Raw genomic sequence first — 21,793 nt, 5'->3', positions numbered from 1 at the left:
AATTTGAAAAAGCTCCTCCCAGCCTGTGGCTTTAAGCTTATACATGTCAGAGTTTCACAGAGTTAACATAAAGCAGTTTACCTCTTAATCTGCTGCTATCAACTCTTCTGGAGTACGGTCCTTATCTTCTCTGTATCCAGAATTTGCAAGATACACATTTCTTCATCAGTGTAAAAAACAGAGAATTAGGAAGTCATCTCACTGAGAGCAGCATTTTACCTCCCATGTACCTTCAGATAAGCAATGATGATGATAGGATCTGCCAGTTTACAACAACTCTTTATTTTACTGATATTATAAAACATCATCACAGGGTTCACCTGTTTTTCATCACGAGCTTCATCTCCCCTTTTATTATAAATACTAACAAATTAACTTTATTTTCCATCAGCAACACTATAAAAACTCCATCTAACTGGACATATTTTTCAGTGATCCCTTGAAGCAAAAATCCCCAAGAATTTGATCTTTATATTGTATATAAATGTCATTTTATATATATAATTATATCAAAATTCACCATTTCTATATATCACTCATTACTGTGACTTTTCAATTACTAAATCATGTCAGCATTATGAAAATATGGACAGCCATCTAGTTATTTTGCTGATTTATAAGATATTTAATAATTGAACAGACAACTGCAAAATTACATGAATGCAATGGAAAGTCATGTACATGTTCATTTAAGAATTCCACGTGGACTTCTCTTATTCCAAAACTTTCCCACATTTTAGAAGTCCAGTAAAAAGTTTCAGTAACCTCTTCCTTTGATCACATGCACACAAAAAGTTATGATGTATGTGTATTATACCTTACATACCATATGTAATTCTAGACATATTTATATGCAAATATACTTAATGTACTCTGAATAAATATATTGTATCTTTTTTAATATATATATATAAAATTATAATTTTATATATATATACACAGAGAGAGCAATACCACATATGTGTGTGCATTTAGTCATACAAGTGTATGCATAAATATATATATGGTAAATTTTTCTGATGGGACTGTTGCACACAACGAGAACCCTGTGAGTAGTGTGAGGTTGCTTGTTCTGGCTTTAGAGTGTAATTCACACAGACTTTGAGTAGGTTGAGCTGTTTATTTTTCATTTGGAAAAGGAAAGAATAGGCCTCTTATGGAAAAATAAAAGATGGATGGTCTCTTGAATTAATTTAATATTATTCTTATACATTGTTAAGTGAAACACATCCATTGTAGAACCTTTGGGTTATGTTTTTTATTTGTTAGATATATATTTACTTACTGAATGTGTTTCTACTGCTATGCACTGGATCAACCAGGACAACTTTTATTAAAACATCTTAGATTAATACTCTGCATAATAAAAATACATAATAAAATTCTGAAACTAGTCGCTGCTAAAATGTGGAGCCTGCAAAGATCTGAAATACCTGCTTACAATTACCATTTGAGCAAGTCCACTGATGGGCTTTAGTGCAAGTGCCTAAATATTTGCAGAAACAAGACCCTTTAATTCTCAAAGGTCAAATTTGGGATCTCACACCTGAGAACATGTAGTGGTTACTTCCATCAGTAATTCCCACCAGGGAGAATGTTACGTTTTGCAGCAATAGCCAGAGCATACTCTGAGGGTGAGAGAGAAATGGACTTTAACTCATCAAAGCGGGACTGACTTTAAACAGCAAAGAACAATGACTGCCAACAAATCTTCCCAAATATACTACATTTTATTTCTCAAGAAGGCCAACTTTGCATTACACTTTAATAACTTCAGCATATTTTTCTCCTTAAATATATTTGTACAACATAATACCAGCATATATATAGCTTAAAAACAAGAAATTTAAATTAAAAATTGCTTTGGGACTGAAACTGTGTGCTTCAAATTTTCCCCACAGCAGTTTAGTGGCAGCTAGAAACCAGGTGGCAACCCAGAAAACAGGTGTCTGTGGTTGGTAATGCTGAACAGCCTCATTTTACAGTGCTGGAGAACATCTCAGTAGGGAGACCAGCAGATGCACACAAGCTGTCAGAAATCCTGCAGCTCATGTTCTTACATGTGCCTGTTCTCCTTTAAGATGGTAAATAGATTTAAATTGCCAAAATTGCAAAACAAAAAACCAAAAACCAACAACACTACAATAATACAGGAAAAAGAACCCCCAAAATGACCAAACTAAAAAAAACTCCAGCAAAAGTGGGACTTGTGCTTCTAGAAGGCCTTGACCCAGTTTGCAAATCACTTCTCCCTCCCACACACCATTGCTTTGCCTTCCTTATTGCATATCTGTTGATCCATCCTGTAGCTGAAGGGTGTATGTAGTGTAACTGTAGTATGAAATAAAACTCTCAAAATAATTGGATTTCTGCAAATAGGATTGGTAAATTTTCCTTATCTCTGGATTGTTTCTTTTTGTGGGGTCTAGTGCTGCTTTGGTTGAACCCAATGGAGAAAGTCCCACTAAAGTCAGTGATGCAGAAGGAGCATGTTCAAAGACCTCTCCAGACAACTTCTTTGTCATTCCCTCTCCCACAGTCATTTTTTAAAATGTGCTCATTATCACCAACTTCCAGTGTTAAAATTCACTCTTTTTTTAATACAAACATTTACCACAGAAATATGAAGGGAAAAGCCATTAACTTCTTTGCAGGTTATTACCGATTTGTATGACACAAAAAGAAAAAAAATCATCATTTACAGTCACAAACTATACATAGTATTTGGTGGGAGTATATTTCGTGATTGAGAGATTAAAAAAATGGACTGCTTCAGTGGCAATTAAAATAATTATCGACGAGATATAAGACTTCAAAATCAAGAAAGGGTGATAATTTGGCTACAGAGACAATCATTGTAATACGTCTAACACAGAGGTTTGGATAGTAGAAGGTGAAGTTTGGTGAAGTAGAGGGGTCTGGGGAAGGAAAGACATCGTCATGCAACACGGCACTAGTTCTTGCTCAGTATACTCTTCAGGCTTCTCTCCACTGCTTCATCCAATTCTTCCTCCAGCTCTTCCTTCTTGGACATGGCCAGTTTGGACTGATAATCTTTGACGATTTGGTCTATGTAGGGTGCGCTCTGAGTCCCGTGCAACATCAGTGTCCACTCCTTCAGCACGCCCCGCTGGGGCTGGCTGCCCACAAACCCAACCTCCAGAGCCCAGCTGCCTCGGGGGTCTTCTCCCCAGGTGTGAGTGGTCATGAAAGGCCATTTGTCAAAACCCACCTTGGAGTCATCATCCCTGGGGCGCCGGCTCAGCAGGATGGACTTTGTTCCCATGGGTGAGGTCATGTTGATGTTGAGGTCCCCTCGCCGCGTGGAGTTCACAGTTATCACTGCCTGGACGTGCTCAAGGTAGCGGACAAAGTTCTCCTTCCCCTCACAGGCATCAGTTGTCAGTGTGAGGACCAGTTTGCCACTTGGTGGTATCTTCCTGTGGGTCAAAAGATAATGAAGCAAATTAAAATGGCACAACGTGGCTTATGTTAAAGCTACTGGGTTGTAGAGCCTCACAGAACAACACTGTATTATTTTCCTTATCAACACACAAAGAAGTAAGGAAATAATAGGTGCAAACTTAGCCAGAAAGTAAATGTTCTCCTCTTAGAAAATTACACCAAAACCTTAATTTGAAAATAGTTATGAGATGTACACCTACACAAAGAGAGAAGTAATACAATTTTAGAAGCTCATACTGCTCTTTAAGGAATAACATTAATGGTTGTCTTAACCTATCACACCTGAACAGGGTACTTATGTTATAATGTGCATACTCAGTAAAAGAACCATGAGTAGTCAGTCATGCAAGTTTCCCTAAATGACAGCAGCAAATGGCTCTCTGGTGTTGGAGGAACCAACTGCACAGAATTTCAGTGCAGTCACATTAAGGCCTATGTCCTTGTTCTGCTTTGGAAACCAGCACAAACATGGGATCCTAGAGTCGGCTCATTTGAAAAATGCTTTTCCGTGAAGATTTCCATCCCTGAACAGCTCCTGTACATGAGCAATACACCAAAGAAAGAAGTTGCACATGTTTACTGAGTTTCCAAAGTGCTGTCTATCCCAGGAGCTGAGGCTGTAAAGTGCCTTCTAAACCCATCGGGGTCAGGATGCAACTTCAATTACCCACTGCCTCAGAAACTGGCTGGCAAAATACATGAAAAGTGTAAAAATGTTCTACATCTTCACTACCAGTGTTCTGTGAGCAGTGTGACATTTTCCTCTGTCTAAAAGAAATAATTGAAAGACAAGAATTACAGCCATCATTAAAAAAGGGACCAAGTCACAAAAGACTCCAGTCACCTTGTCATTATCTTGTCTTCCAGGGGCTTCTCCCTGACCTCAGTTGTGCAGCCAAATTGAGAGTCTTTTTTGAAGAGCATTGACTACACTGTGGAAATGAATACCTTATTTTCAAAAGAACTCTGTACCAGCTTTTTCCCTCTTGCTAATGAAATACTGTGTTCTTTAGAAACCAGTGAAAGCATTTCACTCAAGGCTAGCTTCCAGGAATTCTTTTCTTCTTGAGATGAGCTCCAGGTATTACACTTGGTACATCACTAAGTGGCTCAGGCCAGTCCCTGTGTCATAGAGTATTACCTTTCTGGAAGTACTTGCAGAGCAAAATGTCATTTAGATCCAGATCCTCAAGGCATTTTAACACCTTAAACTGAAAACCCTGTCTTGTTCTGAGTATTATGGAGCAGAAGTTGGTGTAACATTAATATTATCTAGCTGAAATATTTGAGCATCTAATATAATACCCTTGAGATATTTATTTTACATGCCAAAGCACAAGAAAAATGCACTATGTGCTGACAGAGGTGAAGGATTGTAATTTCATGATTTTGCCACGTGTTTGCAGTTTCTCTGCATGGGAAGCCTCAATCTCAACTCAACCTGAATTCATATTGTCTCACAGCCCTTTCACACAGTGGACAAAGCTTTGTCAAACTCTGCTTCATTCTCAGATATGTGATAAGTGTTTTATCTCCTCCAGTTAATGAGGAGGGACATCACAGTGTGAGTCTTTTCTTGCTGTCAAAACTAAAGCCCAAAGGAACAAGAGCAGTGTGTTCCCACTACATCTGCTCTGCAGAAGGCTTGACAGTTGCAAAAAGCTTTCCTCTCCACCTTCTCAAGAAGTGCTGCAGTGCAAAAGTTCTCTCAGCTCTCTAAAAACATGAGAAAAGGCTTGCTCTATTTCCCCTTTTCCTATTAATTAAGATCTAATAGTGTCTGCTTCACTAGACTAATTATTGTAAATCCAGGTGAATTTTCCTAAAGAAACAAAAAGTACTGGGGTGGTGGAAAAAGCCTGACACGAAGGAGCAGAAGGAGAAAATGGATTTTCCACAGCCTTACTATGTGCCACTGCCCAGCTTACGTATTTATATATATATTTATAGTGTACCCATGGCATAGTACTCAGTGGGAGATTACATATATTAAATCCACTTTTGCATGTGTAGTACCTAGTGAGAGATGAGCAAGGGGGAGCTCCTGTGTGCTCCTGTTCCTCAACTAATGGACTTACAACTTTGAAGTCTTTTAACTTTGTATTTCCCTAAACCAGCCAGAACCTTTGTCAGGAAAAGTTCCTATTGCTAACAAATGTTTCTATTTTAAATACTGATTGCTTTCAGCACACAGTATATTATGTCTGGTAATTATTTCCTGGCCTTTTGCTTAATTGACAATGCTGCTCTGAAACACACCTCCGTATCAGCCACTCACCTTCATAAATCTATACTAAATACATATTTTATGTATACAAATATCTATACTTAAATAAAAATATAGAGAATATATGTAGAAAATGTTGCTTCACCACACCAAACTGAAAGAATAACCCAATTATCCACAGCAGAAGTGCAGAGTTTTCATTTCCAAGAAATCTCTGGAGATGCTGGGACTTCACTAGATTTTTTTTTTACAGCGCAATTCAAAAAATGTACATGTTGCACTTCATAATGCTTATAATCTCCTGTCAGTGACATTTTCATTGGGGAACACAACTGTTACAGCAGTGCTGTTAATATATAGATGTGTCAGGCAATTAACAGGGGGGGCACCCTTACAGCCTGCAGAAAGAAATGTTCTCTCCTCCTCTAAGATGATCCTCATTTCAATAAACGGAGCTTCCCTAAGATAAATGAGGTTATTTTTCCTCATTTAATTATTAATAAACTAGAGATATCTTAAAACTACCTCATTTGTTTTTTACCTGTGAGTATTCTTATGACAGATAAACTAAAACTCAGAACTCAGCTGTTATACCTTGAGTCATGCAAATTCAATTTGCAAGGTTGGAGAAAAACTCACTCTTTCCCTGGCTGAGCTATGTGCTAGAGTGGCATCCTGGTTTGTTTTTTTTTTCCAACAGAATAATGTTGCCTTCAAAAATGACACTGAAAAGTCAAATTTCAAATTATATAGACATAATTTAAGCCATTATTGGGTTAGTAATTCAATTACTTAAATTAAATTAAAGCTGCTGTAGTCAATTTGTATTAATTCATTCACTTGTTGACTCATTCACTTTTGCACATAAAGGTAAATCAGAAAATAATCTGACTACCTACCCTGCAATTAGAGATTTGAAGAGCTTAAAGCAAACACAATTAAATGCTGCAGTGTTCAAATTGTATCACTGGTACCTGTAGATGATTGTTTCAGTCTTCTGGAGATAAAATTTTCTGCTGAAGTATCTCACAATGAAATATTACCTGGCTGATAGATATTTAATGTGACAGCAATTTATGTAATTTACAGGGCCAGCCTCAAAAATTTTTATTTGGGGATAGGCTCTTTATTGCCAGAAACTACCTGGGAATAATGTAAAAATAATAAAAACTCTTTATTCCTACAAACACACCTGTGAGTGCCCAGGGGAAATGGATGTTGCTATTGACATTACTGGCACTAGCAGTGAGGATACAGATGTGCTACAGAATGTACCGCTTGCAAGCCAGGAACTGAAACATCATAGAGTTTCATCAAGCACTGTTGATAAGAAATGTTTTATCAACTTATTATTGGTAATGTCAGGGTTTCTTAGCCAAAAAAACTCATGAAGTTTCTTTAACTATCCTTGTCCATGTAATTGTATGCCTGCAGTCTCCCAGATGCCTGGAAGAAGCCAAACACATCCACTAGCACTATCCACTTACTCAGGTTCCTGTATTGACCCTCCGACACAATGGAATCTCTCAGGAACAGTCTTCCAGTCTTTTGCCATCTTAACCATGGCTCCTGCATCCAGGACACCGTAGCCAAACAAGTGGTTGAACTCCAGCCCAACGCCGTTCCTGCGCCACCTGTGAACCTCATCATGGAGCTGGTTCCTCTTGGAGGTGAGCACTGTCAGATGCTGCATGTCTCTCCATGTCAGATGCAAGCTGTGGAAGAGCAGCATGAGAAACAAACATGATTTCCAAGCAGATATTAAAGAGGAACTGTGCTTGAGCAAGGCTTTGGGGAAAATTTGCTTCTTTGAATAATACTGAAATTGTAACTGCACACATCTCAATAGCAAAGCTTCTATTGATTGATCTCAGTGGGAACAAGAATAGGTTTGAATTATATAGTACTTCTCCAAATATGTTCTCCAAAACTGCAAAAGCCTTTCTGGTTAAAAATAACTTCTTTTAACTAGACATCATAGATCCAACATGGAAATTTTAAACTAATGAAATGCATAGGATATTATATCAGATTCTGAGAGAAATACAAAAAATTCAAAGATGATAAAAAATTTTGCCTAGCTTTCTTTTCAGATCTTGCCCCCTTTTTCTTGCCTGCTCCTCCTGCTTTTCCCCTGGACCTTCCAAGATCCACCCTGAGAAACCCCAGTCTGATGAAGCTGATGAGCTCCAACAATCTGGGTGTTGGTAATGTCAGGATTCTGTGAATATGGGGATATATGGGCCATTAGTGGCTGAAGCTTTGGAGTATAAAGCATGGCAGAGGTTTTTCACCCATGTTATATTAGCATGAATGGATGCAGTCAAGTAATGTTTGCCTAGTTGCAATGGTTATTTTTCATCATCTTCTCTTGTCTTCCTAGATGTACAGTGATTATGATAACAGGAAGGGCATTTACTATTCTGAAAAGCTTCAGAACTGACATTCTAATTCTACATAACTAAAGCTATTCCAGTTGTTTTATGATGAACTCTTTCAACATCACAATGTGTTTGATTCAAACCATCAGCCTAAAAGGAGCTGCTTTTCAGCTCTCTGTGCCCCAAGTAATAAGCATGTGTGCATGCTGAATGTACATCACAATAGCCAATAACAAGGTGACACAAGAGAGCTGAAAAGAAGATATCACTTGCATCATTCTTCTTGAAATCTTTTTGCTACATATCTTAAAGCTGTACTTTTTATTTCATAGGTTGGTCTGGTTTGAAAGACATGTCAGCCCTATATTGTGTGTGAGCTGACAGACATAATGCAGGCAAGAACAGGTTTCATGGGAGATTGTAATTGATTCCCAGGAAAGATCATCCAGGATAGTTCTGCACAATACAATTCAATATAGCCATAAGGATATAGGAGACACTGACAGTTCCTTCTCTCTCCTGCTGCCTTCTCAGCAAAGCCTAGAAATTCTAGTGCAAGCCAGGGGTATAAAATCTAATTCCTACTAGTGATAATTTGGCAGAGTAATTCCAGTCCTTATAGGTAGCTCAAATGAACAAGAATAAATTATTACTGAGATATTTAGGTTCTAGTCCAGTTTAAACATTCTCTGGTCAGAAAATTCATTAAACATTTATATTTTTATAGCCATATTAATATTTTACATAGTGGCTGTCCCACTGAATGAATTTGACAGTAGAAGGGATGATCATCAAAAGCTAAACATTTGGCCTATGTTTTACATGTATAAAACCTGAAAAATGAGAATGGGACCAAGTCATGTTCTGAGCATGATGGTCATTGCTCTGCTAATGTAAACTTGGCTGCCTCTCACAAATCTTCATTATTCTGCACTGCTGAAGAAAACTATGCACACAGTACTCACTTCATGCTGTTGTTACAGCAACTGAAGCTCGGTAACTAAGCAAATGTTGCCTCAGTTCAAGAAAAAACTTAACATTAAGTAAAAAGGTGGTATAAGTTACTGTAAGTAAAACTTTTCCTAATCAGTAGAGAGGAAGATAATGATTCCAAGGTTATAAAAAATGTCCCAGTGTCAGGAATACCACAGAGAAGGTAAATAGACAATGGATATTTATTCCTTCATGTAACACAGCAATTACACAGCACAGAAGCAAGCTACCAGCAATGGGTTAAGAAAACAAAGAAAATGTTCCACACCACCATTTCCAAAAAAATATTGAGGACCTGGATGGCCTAGGTGCCAAATACAGACAATTTGAATAAGAGTTAGGCAACTTCAAGGAAGATCAATCTGCCTGCAGCTATTAAACAGAAGAGACCCACTGCTGTCCCTACAAATCATGGATTGACAAAGCTCTTGTTGAAAGATCACTCTTAATTCCCATTCTTTGTCCTCCTCCTAAGCTTCTGTCATTGCAGACAGCACCCTTGCACAAGATGAACACTGCCTCATACTACAGGGTCATTCTTATGTTTTCATAGGCTGGGCGTTTCACAGAGGACAAATGTGGAGAAATTAAATAATCTCTTCCTCCAAATGGTGTTAGAGAAGTCTAATCCCAGGATGGAGAGGATGGGGAGGACATAGAGACAGACAGCCAGCCAAAAGACAGCTGAAGTCTCTCTCTGCCATGAGACTTTGGCAAGGCTGTTGCTCCATCTGCAAGTCGCCGTGCACGTCACTACTGCACAAGGCGGCTTCTGAGCTGGTTATTGCAGCCTGGTGCTGCAGCCAGCCCACTGAAATGACGAACACCATGAAACAAGCCACAGGCCCTCCCCTCTCCAGAGCTCATGAGGAATTTTTCAACAGCATACTTAGCCTCCAGGGCCAGGGCGAACACTCCGGCTGCTTCAGGGGCAGCTGCAGACGTGCCCGAATGACGCAGGGTGCAGTTGCCATACAAATCAGTTGTAGCCTGCAATGATATTAGATGTCATTAATGAAACCAGTTATCCCATTTTCCTTGCAGCTACAGACTCAGAAAAATACAGAAAGCCGAGTTTGTGCCCTTGCTCTTTAATTGTGTTTGTGTCCATAATCTGATTTCTTTTTTGGACAAGTGTATCAATTTAAAACCACAGTGAGACACATTCAGAGCATAAATGAAAGAGCAAGCCATAAGGTAGCAAGCAATCCAGTGCTCATTTTCACGTAGAACCCATCTATTTCTTATAAACACAGTTTAACCAAAGGCCTTAAATTCCTTTCTGATTATCAAAAAGATTTGAAACCAGAATTGTTAACACTATTGAGCTTTTTAACATTTGTCCAACACCGAGACCAGCAGCAGCACCAGACTGCTGTCTTATGTGCACATTAGTCACTAGCAGAGACCAGAAAAAAACCTTAGAAATACATTTTATGGCAATAATTACAAAGATCATTTTGGCTGGTATCACAGAGCTGATATGAAGATAGAAACCAGTGTTCTGTCTGTTACTGCATGTGGGCATTCAGGATTGCACAATGTGTCTTGTCTCTTGTTTGAGACAGGGCCACGGAAAATGTACAACAGCTTTTGGCAAAAACTAACCTTGAGTCAATACACCTGCATTTTCCACTCTGGAAACTGAACTAAGTCCTGGCTAGTCTGAAGGTGCTGAAGAGCAGTGATCATTATGGTGGAAGAGAATCCCAAATACAACTGAACAGAACCTGCCTGTTTTCCAGCTGTAGGTATGGCCCTGCAGCAAAAGCAGGCTCTGGTGATCTGAACCCCCATATATGCCCTCTGTGGGTGACTAAATGTCCTTTTGCTCTGTGCTGCTCGTACAGCAGAAGTCTGCCAGTACAAGTAAATACAATCTCAGATGTTAACTTAGGTTTTTGCAGAGACCTTTTGTCACACTGTCCTCCAGAAAGAGGGCAACTGAACTTCTAAGTCTGGCTTCTGATAAAGGAAAGCACCAACTTTCCTTTAAAGCTGTAAAAGGTGGAAGATCACTGCTGTATAAATCCCACATGTTCTCAGCTGACAGTTTTGGCACCATCACGTAACCGCAAATGAGAAAATACTCATCTCAAGAACCATCTGCTGCTCCAAACCACACAGAGGTTTGCAATAGGTCATGCACACAGACATACATCATGCACAAAGACAGCAACAACAGCACAACACTATGAGGACTCACCACACCAGCCTCTGGATTTCTCTTCCTCCCATTGCTAAAGGTGGAGGCCAAGGTTGAGGAGCAGCTTTCATCATACAGAGCTGTCCGTCCATCGTTTATGGCAGAATTGATGGAGATTGTCCACATGCTCGATGCATAACCATCACAGTTACAGTCATCATAGCTGCCTCCATCTCCAGAGGCCCAGACATAGATGCTGCCTTTTCCACCCCGGCCCTGTGAAAATCAACCCTCTGGAGTTAAACAGCAAACAGGAGATACTATGGGAGTTACTTCAGGAGCAACTTCAAACTGCTGAAATGCTCAGGCCTGAACAACAGGTCCTAGCCACAGCTGACTCATCTGAGTCCTGAAAATCATGTAATAGATGCTGTCTATGTTAGCCACTAAACAAAAGAACCTTGCACAGAGACTGACCAAACTGCTTTAATGTAAAACTGGCTTCTGAAGGAACTTCCATGTGACCTTGTGTAATTATCTACAAGAGATGTAAGAAATGCATAATTTTAAGAAACCTTCCCGCTGACATCACCAGATGCTTATTTGCAAGAAACCCTCACCATGGCTTGGGCTCTGGCCAAGCAATGGTCCCAGTCAGTCAGGAATTGTGTTATAAAAACTGGAACCCCTGATTTGCAGCAGTTTTGGAGACCTCACTTATGAGTGAATGCCCGTCTAGGACCTCCCAATTCCCTGGAAAGTTCTTCCAATCATTACAGCAACAGAACCAGCAACTGTGGGGTCTGGATGATGGTATTTAGGCAACTGGTGATGTTTCTCTCTCTCTCATTTAGTACTGATTAGGTGCATTATCTTGTTTATTTTGTTTGCTGCTGAAGCCAAGAGCACAGTAAGCTTATTGTTTTATTAAATGTAGCATTTCGCCTCTGTGTTGCCTTAGCAAAATAAAACCATTCTTTATTGGTGTCTGTGTCCTTTAAATCGCCCCCATCAACTGGCAAAACAGCTTGCACATCCAATTGTAAAGCTGAGCATCTGTAAAGCAGAAAACTGGTACCAACAAAACATGTATGAAGCTTCAGCTGAAATACACAGACCCATGCAGGTGATTAAATCCAGGTAACTGGCGGCCAAAGACAGCTCTGCAACCTTGTATACACAGAGCACTTCCATTTATCTCCTGGTTTGCTTCACACCCTGAAGCCTCCTGTGGCAGATGCTAAGACATTTTATGGAATCATTAGTATTTATATCATGCTCTAAGTGCCATGAGGGAAAGTGTTCTTTTAAAAGGGATATAGGTCATCTCTGTAAGATCCAGTTAGGTTCAGACAATGGCTAAAAAGTTCTACCAGCACCTTTTTCTCTCAAGAAATTTCTTTGTCCAAAGATATGATTGGTTCAGAGCTGTTTTTCTGACAAACCAGCTTCTACTTCTAAGGAGAAAATAAAGTTGTGAGGCCATACAAATAATCCATAGAAAACCAGCCCAGCATTATGCTGAGATGGACAGGAATGATTGAAGCTGAAGGGTCACTATAAAGGCTTGCCATTAATTAATAGAAAGAAATCCAAACCCACTCCCCAACTTCCAGACAGGCAGGTAGTGGGAAGGGACCAACTCAGCTCCTTCTAATTCCATGATCAGAAAGAGATAGGAGCTGCCTGAAAGAGAGTCAGGCCTGAGAACTCCAACTCTCAGGGAAAGATCAGTGCTGGGGAACTCAAACCTCAAATCTCCAGCTGATTCCAGCACAGCCACCATTTCCCTCTGTGCTTAGTTCAAGTAATCCAACACTTACTTCCAAGAGCACCAGAAACATGCAAGGCTGGGATTTAACACACTGTTTAGATGCACTGAGCAAAAGACTAAAAAATTTCTTCTGGTCTTCTCACTGCCCAGCATGAAATGGAAGTTAATGAATATACAAACTTAGTAACCTGCAGTGGCATTTTAATAGGGAACCTTTTCAGTCAGGATTTTAAATCAAATCTGAGTTCCCAGCAGTAGCTTCTATTTTTCACTGCACCCCACTGAACAGAGCAACCTCATTATTTCAAGCACGTTGGTGAGTTGCATTATAATCCACTGAATTGCACAGCAGGACTGCTGACACTGGGATGTGTAACATCTCAGGACACAGATTTTCATAATAAAGATAATGACTATGAAAAAACTCACTGAAATCCATCTAAGAACTTCCATGAAGATTTGGTATCAGCAAAAATACGTACTTTTAAGAACAAATTAATTCTAGCAATTTATTTTAAAAATAAAATAAAAATCAGTAAAATGAGACCAGCTATGCCGTTTTTATCTTTGACTTTTTCCATATCCCACCTTGTGCTCTGACTGCCATTAGTTTACAGGGCCCAAACCTGGTCTTTGGACTGCCTTTAGAGGCTACATCCCACTCTTGCCACCACCATGCCCACCTACACCACCACACCACTTTGCACCTGCTCTGGACAGCCTCTGTCCCAAAAAAGCAGATGGCTGCTGGTGACAGGAATAGGATGCTTGTCATGTATGGACCTTTTCTTAACAATCCCCCTTCTTGTCATTTGAAAGGGATGGGTTTTATGCATGCAATTACTGTAACTTGAGAGTGGCCTCAGGGTATTATTTATACAGGATCACATCCACAAGCGGGTCTTAGTATTTAAAACCTATAATTAATCTCTTAATACTCTAATTTCAATTGCCTTGCCTTCCTAGCCAGGACTGGAAAGATGAGCAAACAGTGCTGGAATAAACAGACAGCAGCCCAACTGCATTATTGGCAATGATGTTTAGGACTTGTTGCTTTACATGTGCCATGGCCAGACCCCAAGACAGTGGGACAACTTGCGCAGGCAAACTGTTTGGTGGCTGTTCTCAGGCATCATGTCATTTACCAGGAAGAAATATATGGCTTCAGGAGAAGTGAATTTTCAATACTCTGGATGGTAGTAGTGGTAAAACTGATCTAGTCTTGATCTAGTGGGTGGCATCTCTGGTCATGGCATGGCAGGATGTCAGAACTAGATGGCCTTTAAGGTCCCTTCCTACTCAAACCACTCTATGATTCTATGACAAGGCAGAAAAAAACCCAAAATAAGTTTGGTTAACTAAACATCAATATTTAAAGTGAACTGAAAGCTCCTATTTACATCTCACCTCATGTGAACCTAAAAAATGTTACTAGTGTGACTCAAGCTGCTGTACATTTGGACCAAAAACGGGGCTGAAGAAGGCAGCAGTAACATACACTACAACCAGCAGAGGGAGCCTGAAGGAAGAGTCAGGAGGAATTAAATTATTAAAGCATTAAGGACACCAGCAGGATTTTAAGATACAGTTTAAAGAGCATCTTCCCTCCAAAATGCACTATGTTGCATCCCACCTTGGTGAAGTGGCGCACCAATAAGGATCCTAATTAAAATACAGAGGTAAAAAAAAACCCTTATCCCTTAACTGTGTCTGGCTCTCAATTTTTAAGACTGGGAAAAGGCATCATCAGGGCACCAAGAGGCAGATAGGAGTGGGGAAAAAAAGACAAAAAAAGCAGCACCTGACTGTGAGGTGGCTGGGTTTTTTTAGGTGCAGTGAAAAGCTGTTTCAGGATAAGGATAGTCAAATGGCTTGCTGGTGTTTATGGACTGTTTCATTCCTATGGAAGCAAATGCAGATGGGGCACACTTGAAAAAAAATGAAAAAATTATAGAACTGAAAACTGATTTCTGTAACAAATTCAAAGCACACATTATTTTATAAGCATCTTTCTTTCTGCTTGACATATAATAGTATTTTGTAATTCTTTCCTCCTAGGAAAACAAAGACGTTTCAGCACCTTCTATATAATTTAATAGCAATTTGTGTGCCTGCTTTGGCAAGACATAAACTGGTTTTCCAGGAAAAGCAAAAAAAATTCTACAGTTTCTTCTCATGTTTTTCAGGGGTCCTGCTGACTTATGAACAGGACACATTTCAGTCACGCTTGTCCTTCACATCCTCCCATTAACATTTTGCTGTCTATTAATTTTGACTAGAATTTCCACTGAAAAGAGGATTCCTATCTCTTCATGACTGAATTATTTGAAAATCCTTACATGTTTTGTAATTAAAACCTTCAGTAATGATTGCAAATTTTTGCAGAAAGTACAGTTTGCAGCCTCCACAGGTAAAATGAAATCACCATCATATTCCCTGGCTGGGACACGCCAAGGCAAGGACACACTGGAAGAGCTATGGGACCATTTTTTCTGCTGCCATGAACTGCTGGGGAGCAGCAGACTGGGCTCCCAAGACCTCCCTCCAGGAGTTTACACAGAAATCTTGGTCTCCCCAACCTTCCTGTTCACCAGCAATCTGGCTGTGCAGCCTAAGCCAGCTGGAGGCAGCAAGTCCTTGGCATCCCTGAACTGCTGCCCATTTTTTGTACTGGAGCCTCTGCCTGCATTTTCCTGCATCCCTGACTCCTCCAGCTGCCCAGATGATTTGCCTAGAGCAATCTGGTAGCCTGTGACTTCTTGGATCCCTTTGCTCCCTTCCTATATTGATGACTTGGGCACTGTGAAAAACCTAAAGCAAAATCTAGGCAGAAACACATTTCTGACAGCCAGCCAAGCAATCTTGATCTAACCTCAGAGATACCTCAGAGAAAGTTTAAGCAGGAAACACATTTGGATTGTCAGTTTGCCACTGCACAGGTTCAGGGGGACAGCTGCCTTGTTTGAGTTGAATGCCTTTACACTTCTACATCCAGCTCCTTCTGAAAGCCTGGAGATGAACTGTAACCCTGGGAAAGTCCAGCAGAGCCACAAGCCATGCAGTTCAGCTCAGAAGAAAAAGCAATGGGGTTATCCTCTCAAATTCACCAGTGATGAAGGCCCTTGTGCCTTCCCTGCTGGCCTGTCTAACCTCTGTATTCAACAGTGGAAGAGGAAAGGCTGTTTTGGCAGGAGCCAGAACCCAATTCAACACTTGGCTGCTGTGCAGGGGATAACAACTGTCACTTGGAACCACATTTAGTCACGTTTCTCCTTCACATCCTCCCTTTTTTCACATTTTGCTGTCTTTAATAACTGTCTGTCCAGTTTGTCCTAGCAGATTTCTGAAACTATTTGGGTCAAGTAATAACCACCAAACTCCAAAAGACTGCTGCATGCGAGACTCTCAAGAAACCTAAGCCATATAATTTGTAAACCCTAATAAAAGGCTTTCTGTAACTTATTTTAGAATTGGTCACAGAAGAGTACTGAACTCACATCCACCAACCCACAATTAATTGCATAACTGTTAATCCCTCCTTTGGCTAAAAATAATGCTTGAGCTATTTTCTACATCTAAATTGCTGTTGAATTGGATTAACTTCTCTCAGCCAAGGGAAATGAATGTAAAATTATACTTTTGGTGAAGAGAGGCAGCATTAGGTTTCAGTGAGGGTTCAGTCTAGCAGGGAAATGAGGAGGGAACTTTGAAAATGCTGAGGCAAAATCTTTTAATTAGCTATTTCTTTTTTGCTGGATGCTGGGCTGTGTATCACAAGCCATAATATAACAACTCTACAGGCGTAATTCTAGTATCAATAATATTTGCAAAAAAAAAAAAAAAATCAATCTCATCCTCTTCTCATTACCTCTAAGCTAGATTATCACTGAGAAAACTCTAAACACCCAATTTACTCTTTACCAGTGACAATGCTGGTTTCCCTTCCCAGCATTCCCAAGCGATGTGACGAACTCTGGCCTCACAGCTTCACCTGTGCCCTTGGAAGCAAAAGTTCCCAGCTTGCAGCATCAGCCTTGCTGGAAGCTAAACCATGTATCTGCTGAGCTGTGGCACACAGATTAGGGAAAAAAACCCACTCCTGGGGGCAGAGTGAGACAACAAAATCAGCATTTTCAGGCTGCATTACTGTCTTGCCTCCTTAGAAAACATCCCTGTCAGATGACCAGGGTTCAGAATTCCAAGCAGATAAAACATGTGTGGGGTTTTAATAAGGTTTGGTTTTATCTTTGATGAATAGACAAGGCATGGAATTATAATGCATATTTCAGACACAATAACAATACAACAATAAAGGGCTCCCAAGTTATAAAGAAACTTGCTGGGCTTCCTCAAAAATGGAGTAATCAGATGGTTGCCATATCATCAATTTTCTTGTCCCCACTTAGCTGTTGAACAAATAAAATTATGTTGGAGGCATCTAACTGCATATACTTCATTAATATGCCATTTTCAAAGAACAATAACACAATTCCTATGCACTTGGAAAGAGGCAAATGAGAAATATTTCCTTTTGGATTTTTTTTACACTGTCCTTTCTTCCTTCATTGGAGAGCCCAATTACAAAGCCATGATGTGACTACAAATTCTTAATACTGCTCCCCTGGTAATTTGTACTTGGGCATTGTTTTCTTAGGTAGAACTCACATTAGGGAAGCAAAAATGTTTTCACCAGCACAAATGGCTCATGCCTTATATATTCTGGATGAGATGGTGAAGTCTCAAGGAATTAATTCAGCCCATGAGCAACCCCTCACAACCTCCTAATATAAAAGCCTACATCATAAAAATATAATAGATAAGAGACCAGTTTATTTGATTACTTCTTTTTGTTGCCTGAAATTCCAATAACTGAAGCTGGAAAGAACTGGACTCACGAAATGGCAAATAAGAAATGTTTACTAGACACTAAAGACAGGATCGACCATAAAATGTAAGTGGAATTAGTTCTTGACCTAAGTTGCCTTTTCCTGTTTAAGATGATGGCTGATAGAATTCAAGCCTTCTAGCCACCAAAGTGGGTAAGCACAGCTCAGCCAAGGGATGTTAAACCACACAGCATTGCTTTGTCCAGTCATACTACACATACAAGGAATGCAAGGACCCCTCACTAGGCAAGTACTAATCTTTAAAAACTAGAAGTTTTTAAAAGTCCTTTCCAATTACATCCCAAATACGTCTTTTCTAGCAGCTGAAAGTTGCTAGAGTGTAGCAACTTAGGTAAGAGTGTTCACCTGTGTCAGGCCAGTGCTGGTGATTGCCAAATGCTTGTGGATCCTTGTGTGTATGATACTCTTTTCAGTCCCTATTCCCAAGTTCTTGCTAATTCAACTTGTGAGCTCATTTATCTTTGCAGTGCAACCACCACTACTCAGTGACCCTGCCATGCTGCTGACTGCTGTCCCTGAACTAAAGCCATGAGATAACACAGCAAAGACAGATCACATTAAAAAAAGAAAAAGTGGGATTGTGTATCAGTAACAAAAAGCAGCTTGAGTACCTTTCCCAGTAACTTCGGGTTATGTGGGTAGTGCTGATACCCAGTTCATGCACACACCATCCCTTTTGTGTTCAGCCTTAGATATACTATTAGTAAGAGAGCCCATGAAGGAGCTGTGATGGCAGATTGTGTTGTCCCTAATTATTAAACAGTGCTGCCTCTATTGGTGATATTTATGTTCCAAGAGAACAGCAGACCAAAATGAAGGTAAGATTAAGAAAGCAAGAATGAGTTTAACACGTGGCAAGAATGGATGGAAGATGAAAGGTAGGAAAATACAATCAGAGAATAGTTTGGGTTGGAAGGGACCTTTTAAAGGCCATCTAGTCCAACTCTGCTCTGCAATGAGCAGGAACATCTTCAGCTAGAAGAATACATATCAGAAATAGAAGACATGTTGGCCTTGGCCCACCTGGTTATAGCTGGGTGACTTCAAGGCATAAAAACAGACATATAAATATGAAGTTTCACAGTTTCTGCGGTTTTTATCATATTGCCATTGTCAGGGGACTAGTTACCCCCACATCTCAGTAGCTCTGGAAGGAGGAATTCTAAAGGACATGACAGTGGAATGGAGACTGTGGGAAGGATGAAACACTTGGCAGTGAGCTCCCCTTTGAGCTGGGCTCCCAGGTGTGGTGGCAGCAAGGCAAACATTACCTGCCTTTGTCAACACAATTAAATGCACATTCTGTGTAAGAATTCTATATCACTCCTACTCGCTGATTCTTATTTTATTGCATTAGAAGCAAGGATATTAATCTTGCTCCACGCAAGAGCTCTTATATTGCCTTCTAGGACATTTGGAAGTATTGCTTTTAGTTTAAGAGCACATTTTTATTCTCAGCATGTTGCTTCCTCCCCACCAATATTTCAGCTTTATCATTAATTCGTGAACCGTAACTCTGGTGAGAATCAGCTCTAGGCTGATAAAAAGAATTCCTAGATTTCTTTGTCTCTCAGTTTACGAAAGACACTTTTTAATGAGACAGGAGGGTCGCACTGGAAAATAATCATACACTAGATTTACATTTTTACAGTCAATAGAGAATGTGAGGCATAGATTATAGACCTAAACTAGGTAAAAGGGTGTTATTTTAAAGGCTTGTTAGTCTTCCTCTACATGCAGCCAGCTCTGTACTGGGTTTTTCAGAGCACTGTGGAGAATACCCAACACCCACTCATAGCTTGAAATATCTCTAGAAAATCTGTCTCTCTAAAAAAAAAAAAAAAAAAAAAAAAAAAAAAAAAAAAAAAAAAAAGACAAGAACAAACCATACCCCAAAATTCATTCTATTAGGAAATGTAATGAGCAAAAGAAGGGTAGATAAAGCTATGATCACTACACAAAGGGAGTTATTTGGGGTGGAACTGTCTCATCTTCTGTGCACATATTGCCAGGTGATAGCTGGGATACTGCCATTACAAGATTAAGTGTCGCTTCCCCTGGACAACAATATCTTTTTTAGGTAGAATCCAGTATCATTCCTCCTATTTCTGCAATGGCTGACAGAACTAATGCAGGCTCTCCTGTTAATTTTATGTCTCCTGATAAGAGCAACCCCTGCAAGAGCACAGCTCACTGTCACTGCTCTCTCTCTTTCCTGAGCCTTCAACCTGTGAGATCTCAGGGCCCCTTCTGATCTCAATATTGAAAATTATTTCTTGAAGAGAATCACAAGCCCTCCTGAGGACATGGTATTAAAAAGGCAATAGACCCCACACTGAGTATGGGACTCCAACCAAACAATAAAACAGAAAAGAAAAACCCCGACTCTGATATCTAACATTCAAAGAGAAGGTCAATTCCAATGGAACTCAAAAAATTAAAGCATGTAGCAATGTGACAACAAGTTAACTCAAAGGTATTTTATATATCAAATTGCAAAAAATTGCAGATTATGACTTAAAATCTGCTTCTCTTGAAGGGTAAAATAACTTTAGTTCAGTTTTCATTTTTCCACATTTTTTGCTACTTTTAGACAAGTTCTCCATTGGAGGAGGAGAACACAAAAATTACAGGGAAACTTCTGTGTTCAGAGTTTATATCTGCTACAACCAACATTAGTGGAAGAGAGATCAAGCAACTATAACTATCAAGATGCTGCTAAAACTGTCACATGTCCAAGAAAGGTTCTCCTCAAGACCAAAGTGTTTAAGGGGATCTTTATGGAAACACTAGATAAATGAAAATCACAAAGAGAAACCCAGCCTGTGTAAGGTGACTTCAGAGGGACTCTGAACTCATCAGAGGTTTGTTTACAGTTCATACTACAAAACTGAGCAGACTCAGAAGGATTTTGTGACAAGTCTTCCAGTGTTATTGCAGTACATTGCCAATTTTATGGGTGGAAGCATGAAGATGACTATAATCCCTCTCTTACAGGCAAAACATCTGAGGCTCAGCACTTGAGAAAGCTTTAGATGCTTCACTATTTATCACAGCAGTAGATTTAATTATCATGTCACAAAACATGCTAAACTGAATGTGCTGCTTGCAGTGAGCTGGTGATGAAGAGTTTGGCACAAGCAAAGGGAAGAAATAATTTGGATGGAAAAGTGAGTAATTGTGGAGCTCCCACACAAAACCATCCCAGATGCTCTGGGTAATTTCAGATCTTGTCAACACAGAAACCCATCTATAATCAGTTAAGGGGAAGAGGCTCACTCCTTCCAGCACCAGCCATGGCTGTCTTGGCTGCATGACACTGAAAAGGTGGAGACAAAGCCATGCAAGCTTGGTTTGTTTGGGCTAATTTATTTTATTTTTGAGTTGTGGCACACACATTTCCTCCAGCTGTCTGGTTAAACAGATTACAGGATGACACTGAGTGCATTTAAAAAGACTACTCCTAGAAGGAGCTGGAAACGTGGGAATAAACAAGGAGGCTCCTGGATGATATTAGTCCATGGGCATCTGAACTGTTGCAGTTCTATTACAACTACAATAAGTGATATATATAAGTTCAATCACAGTTCAAACACTCCAAAGCCGAAACAATAGATTTGGTAACACACCAAAACAGATAATGCAATGTCAGTAGCTCAGCTGCCATGTTTCAGCCTGGGGAATATTTACACGTTCAGGCTCTTCCACTTTGAAAAGCATCTATAAGCTGACTAGAGATAAACACAGCATGCTGAGACTATACAATAAAATCAATATTGCAGAATGAACATCAAAGAACCTTGAAATATGCTGAAAGTTGGACAATTTGTGCAACAGCATTGTGTTCCCATGTTGCTGGTTCCAGCACAAGCATGTACAAACCATTCCGCCCCAGCACCC

At 39.8% G+C, this 21,793-nt stretch overlaps 1 protein-coding gene across 1 annotated transcript in view; it reads right to left on the bottom strand.

The window, feature by feature from the left end:
- Positions 1–58: 58 nt before the first annotated feature.
- The window catches only part of PCSK2 (proprotein convertase subtilisin/kexin type 2), a 99,279-nt gene continuing 77,544 nt past the window's right edge, over positions 59–21,793 (bottom strand). The window contains exons 9-12 of the mRNA XM_083857677.1: positions 11,273–11,488; positions 9,956–10,056; positions 7,180–7,407; positions 59–3,440 (exon numbers count right to left, since the gene is read on the bottom strand). Of these exons, the coding sequence (XP_083713803.1) occupies positions 2,954–3,440; positions 7,180–7,407; positions 9,956–10,056; positions 11,273–11,488 (1,032 nt within the window). The 3' untranslated portion in view covers positions 59–2,953. The remainder of the gene's footprint in view (positions 3,441–7,179; positions 7,408–9,955; positions 10,057–11,272; positions 11,489–21,793) is intronic.

Source organism: Zosterops lateralis (assembly GCF_965231275.1).
Source record: "Zosterops lateralis genome assembly, chromosome: 3".
NCBI lineage: Eukaryota > Metazoa > Chordata > Aves > Passeriformes > Zosteropidae > Zosterops > Zosterops lateralis.
The sequence above is the reverse complement of the archived record's forward strand: the minus strand, read 5'-3'. Positions and strand labels throughout refer to the sequence as shown.